The sequence below is a fragment of the Hemicordylus capensis genome, chromosome 2 (genome assembly GCF_027244095.1).
Source record: "Hemicordylus capensis ecotype Gifberg chromosome 2, rHemCap1.1.pri, whole genome shotgun sequence".
Lineage (NCBI taxonomy): Eukaryota > Metazoa > Chordata > Lepidosauria > Squamata > Cordylidae > Hemicordylus > Hemicordylus capensis.
Genome location: NC_069658.1, coordinates 81,798,573 through 81,812,063, shown reverse-complemented (window position 1 = coordinate 81,812,063; position 13,491 = coordinate 81,798,573). Strand labels below are relative to the sequence as shown.

The 13,491-nt window shown below is 42.2% G+C and overlaps 1 protein-coding gene across 9 annotated transcripts in view; it reads right to left on the bottom strand.

The window, feature by feature from the left end:
* SNCAIP (synuclein alpha interacting protein) overlaps nt 1–13,491 on the bottom strand; it is a 143,275-nt gene that overhangs the window by 28,091 nt on the left and 101,693 nt on the right. For all 9 annotated transcript variants that reach the window (XR_008317413.1, XR_008317414.1, XM_053301391.1 and 6 more), the window contains 3 exons: nt 12,436–12,615; nt 5,486–5,599; nt 3,573–3,698 (listed from right to left, as the gene is read on the bottom strand). Coding sequence is in view for 7 of the 9 variants with exons in the window: in XM_053301391.1 (XP_053157366.1) it covers nt 3,573–3,698; nt 5,486–5,599; nt 12,436–12,615 (420 nt within the window). In the remaining 2 variants the exon portion in view is untranslated. The remainder of the gene's footprint in view (nt 1–3,572; nt 3,699–5,485; nt 5,600–12,435; nt 12,616–13,491) is intronic.

Here is a 13,491-nt window from a genome sequence, read left to right as displayed (position 1 = left end):
ACAACCATAAGAGTGCTGATGGCCCCCAGACTGGGTTATAAAAATATCAATGATTATGAAATGCTATTTAGGAATAAAATGCATTAATGCTCAGATAGTCTAATGAGTATCTAATGCTGGGGCAAAAAACAAGGGTTGTTGCCTTCATGCTTATGAGTTTCTTAGGTTTATCAGGCTCATCACTATTGCAAACAGAATGCTGAACTAGATGGACCTTTGGTCTGTTCTAGCAAGCCAATTACATTCTTACCTTTAAAATTACTGCTGCAATTTAAAGATTTTTATGTCAATAGTACTTTGACAGTAATTATGCTTATATGCTTTGACATAAATGCTTATGTTTCATTCCTTCACCATCACTACTTTTTAATGTAAACAAGTATGCAAGTCACACTATATTATGCCATGCTAATTAGCACTCATGTCATATCCCACATTAAGATGTTAGCTGAGATGGTGTTGATCATGTGATAAGCTCAGCACTTGATAACCTGCTGCTACTGAGAAATATTGCAACAGATGATCTGTGAGAGTTGTTCCACAGAAGTAAGTTATGTGATAGCTGTAATTATGAAATAAAATAGTTTAAGGCAATCTGATTTAAAGGTGGCTTCAGAAGTTTCCAATTCACTGTGTCATGATTTTTAGAATTCACTGAAGTGTGGGATACACAGGAAGCTTGTTTACCTTTGGGGGATTGGGTTTGCCAAAAAATAATAGGTGACTGTATGGTTGTGTCCTACAGGTGACCTTATTCTTCTCTAGTCTCTGGCTAACATTCTGACTGATGAAGCTCATGGGTACAGAGGAAGGGCAATTTCCATCAGTCTTTCCTTCCCTTGGAAGCAGATTGTGACTCTCGAAATTATGTCTTTGAGGGCTGTGTGACCCTCAGGGACATATTTTAAGGAGTTACAGTTAGTTTCAGGGGGAAGGGGAAATAAACAAAATTATCACTTCTCCAAAACATGTGCAGTGTCACTTTAGCTGCACTTTGTTAGGCTGGTTGTCAGCCTCTGTGTAGTGGAAAAGTCCCTACATCTACCAAGTCATTTAAAAGTTGTATGCAGTTCTATTAATAATAACTTTTAAAAATACATTTTCCCTCTTGTGCTTCACAACTTCTTTTGACAACTAAATGACTAAACTTTTTGCTCTTGTTTATCTAGTGCAATCCTTATTACAGGTTATAAAATTACAGGATAAACTGTGAGTGGGTAGTTAAAATGAAAATAAGGGACTCACATTTAGTTATATTCTGCTTTTTATGCTCCCAAATGAGACAATGCACAACTGTATCCACTCATCCTTTCTGTTTAATGTCTGAAGTAGCAAGTCCCACATCTCCTTGCAGCCAACTGTGTACATACACCCTGCTTGCATCTAGTGTTTTCATATCTCATCGCCTGGGAGATGGGAGATGAATGATTCCCTCTGCTTCAGATGTTATGACTTATTCTGGGTTTCCTTTTGTTTTCCTTTCACTCTTTCCATTTGTTTTATAATGCTCAAAGTCATCCTAAGATAAGAGTAGGCAACCTTGGCTCTCAAACCAATAAATTGTGGTGGAGGATGATGGGAGTTGTACGTCAACAGCAGCTCGAGAGCCAAAGTTGTCCACCCCTGCTCTAAGGGCTGGCTCTTAATTATAGTTTTTGTACTCATGTATGAATACTCATGTACAAAATACAAACATGCAGTCATATATATTTTAGCCCTGTTCCACTTTAAAATAGACATAAGTAACAATTTTATTTATTTATATCAATGTAAACCACTTTTGGAACCTTTCCTGAAAAGTGGTATATAAATATTCGTCGTAACTGGGCCAGCTAAATTTATTTATTTATTTAAAACATTTTTATACAGCCCCATATGCAAGTCCCTGGGAAGTTCACAATCTAAAAATACAACAAATAGAACATTCACATAATTAAAACAGTTTAAAATACAGATAAAAATTCTAAAACATAAACTTTATAAACTAAGAGCATGACTAAACAGGTACGTTTTCAGGTCCTTTTTAAAAACATCCAGAGAAGGAGAGGCTATAATTTTGTTAAGAAGCACATTCCAAAGTCCTGGAGCAACCCTAGAAAAGGCTCAGTTTTGAGTCGCCACCAACTGGACCTCCCCAGTCTATGATCTTAATAGGCAGTGGGGTTCATGAAGAAGGTAGATTCTCTGAAATACTTTGGACTCAAGCCATTCAGAATTTTATAGGTAATAACCAGCACTTTGTATTTCGCTCAGAAACTTACTGGCAGCCAGTATAATTCTTTTAAAATTGGTGTAATATGATCTCTTCGGGTAACCCTGGATACCAACCTGCTTGCTGCATTCTGTACCAGCTGCAGTTTCCGGACTACATACAAAGGCAGTCCAACATAGAGTGCATTTCAGTAGTAAAGTCTGGATGTTACCATCATATGCACCACTGTTTTAAGGTCATTTATCTCCAGAAATGGATGTAGCCAGTGTATCAGCCAAAGCTGATAGAAAGCACTCCTGGCCACTGCCTCAAGCTGGGAAAACAGGGAGAGGTTTGGGTCTAGAATTACTCCCGGACTACATACTTGCTCTTTCCAGGGGAGTGTAATCCCATCCAGAACAGGCAGTTCTAAGCCACTTCCTAAGTTCCAACCTCCCATAATGAGTACCTCCATCTTGCTTGAATTCAGCCTCAGTTTGTTCTCCCCGATCCAGCTCATTACTGCCTCCAGGTAGGCATTTAGGGAAGTTAGGCAATTTCCTGCTGAAGTTGACATGGAGAAATAGATCTGGGTGTCATCAGCATATTGATAACACCCTGCACCAAATCCCCTGATTATCTCTCCCAGCGGTTTCATGTGGATGCTAAAGCGCATTGGAGATATAATGGAGCCCTGTGGGGACCCACACAATAGGTCTGATTTTGAAGGGCAGCAATCTCCAAGCAACACCATCTGGAATCTACCTGAGAGGTAGGAGCAGAACCACTGCAAAGCAGGGCCACCCATTCCCAACCCTTTTGGGTGATCCAGGAGGATACCACGGCCAATGGGCCAGCTAAATGCTATGCCCAAATAGTTATGTAAGAGATGCAATTAATTAAGATTAAACCGATTGTGAGTTCTGTATAACGTTCCAGCTTGTCTACTCCTATATAATATACACTGATCCAATGAAAGATTCTGGGTAGTTTCTCATGATCCACACAACACCATTGATTTCCAACCATAAGAACCTAAAAGAATTTGACAATGTTGGGTTGGCACCACACTAACATTTACCCAGGATTGGCAACCCTAGATTCTGATCCCGGGTAAATGTTGGGTTGGGTGAGGTGCCAACCTGACATCACTGAACATTTCCAGGATCTCCAAACAGGAGATTGTGAGCACGCACAGCTCATGAATCTCCCATTTCCTGCTTCACAGGGATCATAAGAACCAGCCCACTGCCATGTCCATTTTGTGTTAGTTTAAAACTGTAAATAATTCCAATATAAATGATATTCTTTTCCATAATGACAAGTTACTTGAAATTTCACTTTAAAATCTCTCTGAATAAACATCGCTTTATTGTTTTACCTGTATACATCCTAGATAGCCATGCTGAGCAGCTACGTGGACTGCACTATTACCATCCTGATCAACTTCATCCAAAGAAATCCCTTGTTCTTGCATAAACTGAAGAAGCCACAGAAGGATCTTCTCCTACAGAAAACAAGATAAATTTTAAAAATATCTGAAAAATGATGTATAGCTGATGAATAGCTGGGAAACAAAGGATCTCAGCATCAGATTGGGTAGCTACAGACATTCAAAGGTCCATTCAAAGGGTAGATCTTGTATATTTAACAAATGATGAATTCTCATGCAGCTTTTAGATGCTGGAAAGGTCAAATGTAGAAAAGTTTAGATTTCTAATTGGATTCTATATGCTAAAAATATACCTTAAGGTACAGATTTCTCATTATTTATGAATTCTCACATATGCCACATATCACTAGGCACTTCCGTGAACTAGGTGAATCCAAGGCAGGAAAGTGTGAAAAGCTGATATATTTTCCTTATCATAAACTCCACATTTATGATAATGAAAAAACAAGATTGGTTAAGCTGCAATGATGAATGCTCAGAAGAAACACAATTAATGCTGGAAGTACGGCAGCAGTACATTAGACATGGTGGACCCCCTACTACTAGTAGCGAGTCAAGCGAGGAATCAATTTTTTTTGAAAAAATAATATAATTATGCTTTCTTTTAAACTCAGAAAGAAATGTATATGTTCTAAAATGTAGCATTGGTTTCAGCTCAATTTAACAGATGTAACTTTATGGTATGTTGCATATCTTCTTTTATGTTATGCTATGTTATGACCTGTGGTCACAACAATAAACACATTACTTATTTACATACAAGTACTTTGAAAAACTGCTGAAAGCAAGTGTTATCCAAAACGGGGCATCTCCCCCTACAACCCAATTTGAAAGAGAAGGAAGAATGTCTCTTTTAAAATGATGCTTGCTGAAATGTGTGCATGTAGTATCTTTAACAAAATGCTCCTTTTCTTTAGAACTTTTTCTCATATGCACATTTTATTGAATAATTACTGGTTAAATTAACTAACATGATTAACTAAGATTTCTGGGACTTTTGAATTAACTGTACTGTATATCAAATATTCTTTTTTAAAAAAAAAAGCTAAGCTCTTTTCTCTGACCTGTTAGTTTGAAGATTTGTTTTGGGAGTTCACTTATTTGGCATAAGCACAGCAGGGCAATAAAAAGCTGGACATTTTTACTATCAACTGGCTTTACTATCTAAGGATCCACACATTCTTGGAGATGTGCTTGATTCACGTCTCTTTCTGCTCTCACTCTTAGCAATGTGTCAGTACGCTCATTTAGTCTTTTATTCAGTTCACGGATATTCCTGAACTTGGAACTAAACTGAAGCTGGGCAAGTTTTTCTCAAGGATAAAGCATCCTGTACAAGCATTGCAGGGCAACATTGACATCAATGGGTCTATTCTTTGGCTACTTTTTTTTTTTTTTGCCTTTTTCATCATAGGAAGTATTTACTAAAAAAAAACAGATACCATGTGTGCCAAGTGCTGGAGGAAATAATTGTGTGTTGAATCCATTTAAAAACACTTCTTCCTTGTAAAAATATTTCCCTTGCATTGAAGCCAAGTCTGGTGTTTACATGGGTTATCTTTTGCATGACTAACTTTTGAATAAGTTAAGAAAGTGTCTTGGAAATTCTTCTGTGTTAGAATTACTCAATATTTGGTTCTCTGCTTCTCAGGACTTAAAAATACCTTGGATAAAATGCAACTCATTTAGGTATATTAAGAAGACTACTATTTATGACCAGAACAAATTATATTTAAAAACTTGTGTTTTGAACTTTAATAAATGTATAGTATGAACAATTTAAGTAATTTTCATTGTGCAATATAATATTATGAATTTAATAATTCACAATGCAACTGTACCTGCCCATAGCAACCTGCATAGTGAATAAGGCTTGGGTGATCTTTTGAGCAACTAAGTTCTGCAATGGCTTCCGTTTCACTGACCATCCACCGTACACACTCCAGTTGACCATTCTAAGTAGAAGACAATGAAGATGTAAAGAAAATTTACATGTCATACTTAAAATCAAGTAAAGTCATGCAAAAATATTTCTCATACCAAAATGAAAATAATAGTTCATATGCAAATGTGGTTATCTGAAATACTCAGATGACAGTGAATGCAGGTCAATTTACAATTGATAGAATCCACAAACATTTCATTTGCTTCAGTGGTGTATGACTATTAAAACAGCCTTGAATAAGCAGCAGTGTGATCAACTTGTGCTTTCTTAAGTTCACCTGAATTTTGCATGACTCTTTATTAAATATCTGTATGTTTCATTCAGAGTATGAGCCAGGAAAAGGTTCTCTTGCAGGAATACTATCTTTCCTTTCACCAACCCTGTATCAGTACAGGAAGTCAAGCGGTGGCAAATCCCAGACTGCACAGCTCAGCTGTCATATAACAATTAGCCAACACGGTTGGTTCTAATAGTTCCCTACCTGGGAATAGGCTGCTGTGGGTTAATGGTTACTCACCAGGGACTTCGACAACTGTTCTTCCAAGTTGCAGTAGCCTTGTCACTTCTTGCAAGGCAACTAGACCTTACAGTCTCCTGATTAGAGCTGCCATATGGAAGACAGGTCTCCTGTATAGAGATGTGTGAATTGATTCTACTCGAATCTGGCTGATTGGAGTGTTTCTCCCTCAAAATGAATAACCCCAAGAAAGGGTTATTATTTTAGAGGTTGAATCAAAATCAGTCAGATTTGAGTAGAATCCAGTCAGGCTCCTTTAAATGGCCTCTGTGCAGGCACAGGGAGGCTATTTAATGGAGTAATCCAGTGTTCTTTTTTTTGCAAGAACACCAGAGCTTTTATGCTAAAGTACTAGTGTTCTAGAGAAGAAACAATGGGCAGAACATTGTTTTTTTGCCCACTGTTTCTTCACTGATGCTCTAGCAAAAAAGAACACTGGACCTTAAATGGCCTTCCCAAGCCTGGCACAATTCTCATTTCAGTGCTACCAGCTGGCGAGGCCGACTGTGGGAAGGCATGGCGGGCCAATCGCCACCTCCCCACTGCTGCCAACTCTGCAAATGAGCACCACTGCGGGCCAGGTGAGGCTGGTGGGGGCGGCGGGAGGGGATGGCAGGTCTGATAGCTGTCTCCTGTGGCTGTCAGCCCTAGTACGATGCCTCTGCTCTCACCAGAGCAGCAGAGCCTTAAAACCTTAACTACTAGGTGGGGAGGCACCAGGCGCCTCTTCTTCACAGGAGTGGCTGGTGGCTGCAGGGGGATGGTGGCACTGGCAGCTCGGGCACCGCTGCAGGCTCTGCAGTAAAGGTAATTAATTTTGGGTCATCCCAGAATCATTGTCTTTTTAAAGTATATCAGACATAGGCTCTCCTCCCGATCTCCCACCCGCACAGCACAGGATTTGGATTTGAATAAAAAAGTCAAGTCCGAATCTAATCAACCTGGTTTCAAGATAGCCAGATTCATGGTAGACTCAAAACAGCTGGTTTTGATTCGATCACAAAATGAATCACAATTTTTGATTTGTGCACATCTCTATTCCTGTACCTTTAATAGATGCACTGAAGAGGAAATTTCAGTAGATGCAGCTGTTCTTCCCCCTGCATGACTAGCCACACCTGCTGTAATTCCCCCTTCTGTGCATCTCTTAAAGGTATAGAAAAGCTGTCCTCTTTTCCATGTGACAGCCCTACTACTGACCTCAGGTGTGCTTAAGATTTGTCTTGGGTGAAGGGATCTAACATCCCACCATGCTGTGATGTGAATTAAGATTATAGTACACTTATGACTCGTCAGGATTACTCCTTGTGGTATCCTATATTCTCTGGGACATCTGTTTATGTCCTGATCAGACCTGAACACATGCCCAAACCTTTCAAAAATCGAGACAGTAGTGAAAGAACCATAATTCCTATGTTGTGCTTTCCTACCCCATGTTTCTTTCTATAATACTCAGTAAAATGAACTTTGTATTTTGCTTCATTTGCTGAATACCCCAGGAGAAGTTTAATTCCATTGCTGTTCTTCCTGTGCATGCCATTGTATTTTACAAGTGCTCAGCAGTACTATAAAATGTAATGTTTTCTTGTATTACAGATGTTCCTGTAAGTCTGAACTTTCTTCCAGATGACATTAATTATTTTTGTTTCTGACAGGTTACCTGCTGTGCTCTGCAAGAGGTAAATGTTTACTTTCATGTGATATTCCAAAGTGTTTTTTGATACCTAAGACATTTCAGCTTTGGGTATGGTACATTAAAAGAGAAACTGCCTAAGAAATAATGAAAAGTATTAACAATCTTCACAAAAATTCCCTTTCATCTCAGTTGTCTTCCTTATTATATTCATTATTACAACAGCAAAGTCTCAGGTCTTATTTTCTTTTTAAGAGAAAAACATGAAACTGAGTCAGGGAGGACACCCTTCCTTCTTGTAGTCATGATAGCATCAGTGTGTGAACTATTCTTAAGATGAATGTCATTACTGCAGATGTGTGGTAAGATGGATTCACTGTCTGTGGTTGTACATTTTGTCTGAGCTGCCACAATGCCATGATTAAAAAATATGCAGGCTGTTCTCATGAGCAGCCAAGCCCAGGCTAGGGCAGACAAGCCCAAGCTTGGTTGCCCGTGAGAACTGCCAGGATCCACATGGATCCTGGTGGTGCCATGGCGCCAAACCCAGTGCCGAAGCCCACCTCTTAGTTGAGGAAAAGGGCACAAACATGCCCTTAAGCTGGCTACTGGGATCATCTCAGCACAAGCTGCTTGCAGCTAGACGGATATAGAGATGGGTGCCTAGAGCCCCCATCCCCTGGGGGAATCTCCAGTGCACTGCATCCCAGTATCCCACACTGTGGGATACTCAGAGGCCAGGATGATGAGTCCCAGCCTCAGAGAGATCTGTCGTGCTCTGCACTGCACGGAGCTGCATAGATCATGTGGAAGTATGCTTTGTGCTCCCACCAAGGATAGGACAATCATTGAGGGGAAGGCAAGGTTTCCTTCCCCCCGTCCACCTGCCCGTAGGTCATGTGAATGGCCCCCATAGGGTGTCACAAGGCTGAGTATTGAGCTCACCACATTTAAAGACTTCATACCATAAAAACAATATAGGAAAATCTCAGTGGCTGGTCTAGTAGTACAGTAGCAGTAACTCAGGGGGTGGGAAAATGCTACACCTTTATTGGCATTGTTGCACAGCAGCATTGGGGGCAGTTCTGACATCATTTGACATGATGCAAGCCACTGTTGGCCAGTCAGCAGCTGCATGCCTGTATATAGCACTGACTTCAATACCCCCTGCCTCCAATGCCACTGTGCAGCATGCTCTGGAAAGGGCATGGGATCCTTCTCCCTGAAGCTGCCATTCAGTGACTGTGTCTATTTTCTACAGCCACAGTACCTCACTGGTTCCCACTGGGGAAATTTCAATTTGTGTTGGTTTTCTGTTAGAACTGATTGTGCAAACAGACTACAATATTCATAATGCAATAGTAAGCCCAATTATCTTATCACTGTAGTGGCAGTTCACCACTTTAGCTTCTTTAGCTTTTTCTAGTTTTCAGCTTTAATTTGAACCTAATAATTGTGGTTTTTAATCTGATTTTTAAAAATTATTATTTAGTTAATTTTATTACTTTTATTGTATCTGTGTCTATCTTATTGTTGTGAGCTGCCCCGAGCAGTAGTGCACTGGAGGGGCGGAGTATAAACAAATAATAAATAAATACTTGTGTAAAAACCTGAACAAGAATAGAGCACATCTGCCTAGCAGCTTCTAATGCTCCCATTTTTGCACCAGAAATTTTAAACCAGAAGAGCAGAATTCAGAAAAGTAGATTCCTTTTCTAGCTCTGTCATTGCTAAACCCATCATGCAGATCATATGGGGTATGCCAGTTGCATGATAGCTTTCCTCCATTACAAGGATGGATGGGAGGACAAGCTTGGGCCAAATATACAGTACCAGCACATCATTAGTAAGTACTGTTTGCACTGAATGAATAACTCTAATACCATTAGGTACCTCTAAGATCTAATATTAGTCTTGATTATGTTGGATAATCTATGCTAAGACACTGAGCCCTTTCTCATGAGTAGTGAGAAAGGTCTATACGGTTTGTGGGGAGGAAGCCCTAAAGAGCTTACCTACCTGCAGATGATCATTCCACCTTCCCTGAGTGGGTGGATCGCCCGTCTAGATGAGTACCGGCTGCTGCCGGCAGCTCCAAGGGTCGGGGTGCCAGGACACATTGCCCCACCCCACAGAGCTCCAATAATGCACCGTGTGAGCACAATAATGCACCGTGCAAGAGGGGAATCCCCCCCTCCTTCACGAGTCTGCTAGTCATGGCTGCTTGTAGCCACAGCTGACAGACGGTCGTTAAACGAGCTTAAGGGAGCGCTGGCTCCCTTAATCTTGTTTTAAAGGGAGGCTTCATAGGTGGGTTTGCCGCTGTGGTGCAGCTGGGATTGGCCTGATCTTGGTGGTACACATGGGCGTACAAAACCGGGCTGGGCTCTCTTCGCCTGGTTTTGCATGCACGTTGAATAGCCTCATTATTTTCTTGAAAAGGAAGTTGTCCTCTTGGTTCCAAACAACTTGAGAATCCCAAGACGGAAATATTTATTACATTATCCTATAGTAAAATGACTCAGATTGAACCTAATCTACAACCTGGCAAAGCCATTTTTTAAATAGGGAGCAGTACCTTGAACAAAACAAAACAGGTTGAACATACAGTATCAGAGAATATCACACTCCAAAATTTGCTTACATGATAGCCATGAAAAACACACACACACACACACACACACACACACACACACACACACACACACACACACCTTCCTTTGCTATACTTCAATAAAGCACATAGAAAAGAACATGCTGCTTGTACTGTTTAGGGCCAGACTATGAGGCTATTCCCATGATCACTGGAAAGTGGGCAAAGGGAGCTTAGCCTGCTTTCCAGGGATTGTGGGAACCACTGGGCTCGCAGGTGAGCCCGTTGCACCCAAGGCAGCTAGCCTGCCTTATTCCCACTCCCCTTAAATGAGGTTAACGGAGCGAGTGCTCCGTTAATCTCATTTGGTTGCTCGAGTTTCATAGGAAACGGCCATATACTGAGTCAGACCATAGGTCCATCTAGCTCAGTATTGTCTTCACAGACTGGCAGCGGCTTTTCCAAGGTTGCAGGCAGGAATATCTCTCAGCCCTGTCTTGGAGATGCCAGGGAAGGAACTTGGAGCCTAGATGCTCTTCCCAGAGCGGCTCCATCCCCTGAGGGGAATATCTTGCAGTGCTCACACATCAAGTCTCCCATTCTGATGCAACCAGGGCAGACCCTGCTTAGCTATGGGGACAAGTCATGCTTGCTACCACAAGACCAGCTCTCCTCCAAAAAATAGGAAGCTGCCATATACTGAGTCAGACCATAGGTCCACCTCGCTCAGTATTGTCTATACAGACTGGCAGCGGCTTCTCCAAGGTTGCAGGCAGGAATCTCTCTCAGCCCTATCTTGGAGATGCCAGGGAAGGAACTTGGAGCCTAGATGCTCTTCCCAGAGCGGCTCCATCCCCTAAGGGGAATATCTTACAGTGCTCACACTTCTAGTCTCCCTTTCGTATGCAAACAGGGCAGATCCTGCTTAGCTTAAGGGGACAAGTCATGCTTGCTACCACAAGACCGCAGTTCACAGTGACACATGAGTAGACCCCTAACCAGGAGGCTGCAAGTAGCCTCCCGGGCTTGGAGGTCTCTCCAGGATGCCCTGTGCACTTGTGTAGGGCATCCTGGAACTTCTGGAGGCTGTGTGGCTCCTGATCCCCACAGCCCCTGCCGGCTCCATGACAGAGCCAGCAGATGTGTGGTCAGCCAATCTGGCTGCCCAGCTATGAGCGGCTGCTGGTCTGCAGGGAGAGTGGGCTAAGCCCACTCTCCCTGCAAGCCTGACAGAAGCTCTACTCACGGATAGTGCGAAGAGCTTCTATATGTGGCGGAAACCTAGGCCCAGAACCCAGACTTCTGCTAAACAGTGCTGCTGGCATGGGGAAGGTGCAGTCTGTAAGAAGTAGAGTGTAGTACAGGGTAGGGATGTGCATTAACCTGTTCGGAGGCAATTTTACAGGCCTCTGGACAGGTTCGAACACTGGGTGGGTTTGAGGTTCAAAGGCAGAGGGGTCTCGCTTTAAGGGTGGGGGAGGGTCCACTTACCCCTCCCCTACTGGCACTCGCTTTCGGTAAAAGCCTCGAGGAGGCAGTGTACCTCCCTGCCGCCCCTTCCTCCTCTTTGGCTGGAAGCACCTGGCATGCATGTGCACGTGTGCTCAAGCACAATAGACGTGCGCGCATGACCATGATGTGCGTGAGCGACATGCACACGCACACCTGACTCAATACTTCTGGCCACTTCCGGCCAAAGAGGAGGGAGGGGTGGCAGGGAGGCACACTGTTGCCCTGAAGACTTTTACCAAAACCGAGCGCCAGCGGGTGGAAAGAGGGGGGAGGGGTAATTGCACCCTCCCCCATCCTTAAAGCGAGACCTCCCCACCCCCTGAATCCACCCCTGCCTGTTTCTGTTCACATCCATAATATAGGGATTTTTAACCATTTCCCTCTTTACTAAATACTTCCCAGAGAGCTCTTTCTGGCTGCTTTTCTACCCAGTATGGAGAGGAATTCAGAGAAATGGCAGGTAGAGAAAGGGTTAAATAAACTATCACCCCCAACTCCATTAACAGTACTGGAGAGAGACCTACTATCCCAGACCCAGGTCTTCTGAGAAACCTCCCATTTTGTCCTTAAACCCACTGAACAGCAATTCACCTTTATTGCTAACCCAGCTGGGGTAAGCTGTTCACTGTTCCGCTCATTCAAGCAGTCTTCACCCATCAAAGATGTGAGATGCTGTAAGCATTCTGCATGTCCTTGTGATGCTGCTACATGCAAAAGATTGTTGCCATTTTCATCATGAATTTTGTCCAGATTGTCCGCTGCAAGATGAGGCTGTGCAAAAGATATTATGGGAGAGTTAGTTATTTAATTCAAGAAATGTCCATTTAGCAGCCACTAAGCTTCATGTGTCAAACAAATTTGGTATTTATTTCATGAATAACTTTCTATGTAGTTATGTTACTGTACAGCTGCCAATTCTGGGGGACCTACATTAACATTTTATAAATTGCCAAAGGAAAATAGCTAAAATTCTATATATGGACTGAATATAACTAGTGGTAAATTAACAGAACCATGCCAGCAATATTTCATTGGCCACTGATACACTGGAATAAATGGGTGTGAGCACATATAACCTTTGTCAGCAATTAAAAATTGCCCTACTATATGGTGGTCTTTTGCTCCTTACCTCATCTTTAATCGGGTGTAGCAAGGTTGGAGTGGGCCCAGAGACAAGATTTTAAAATGGCGCCCCCTCACTGAAGCTCAGCTCATGAAGTAAAGAAACCTTAAATGAGGATGAATAGTGGTAACAAAAAGCATAGTAAAATATAACCGATGTGCCACAATAGAACATCATCCTAAATTATTTTTTAAAGGTTTTGTAAATTGTGGACGATGCAAGTCATTTAATGGTACTAGAGAAAGACATGCTGTTCTGGTAGCTCCAGGTCTTAACACTCACATAAATTTCAGAGGATGAATACAACTGAAGGAAACCCGGGTGGGTGTGCGGCTGGGGGAGTCAGTCATGTGATTTGCCTCTGGGGGGTCCCCCAAGGCTGTGGGCCCCCAAACAACTGTCTCGCCTTGCCCTATTATGGTTACACCCGTCTTTAATGACAGGCAAGGGTGGGAAATAACCGTGAAAACAGGGTTTCTTGCCGACCCACTTTTCTGGATTATTGATTTGCTTGTTAGATAGAT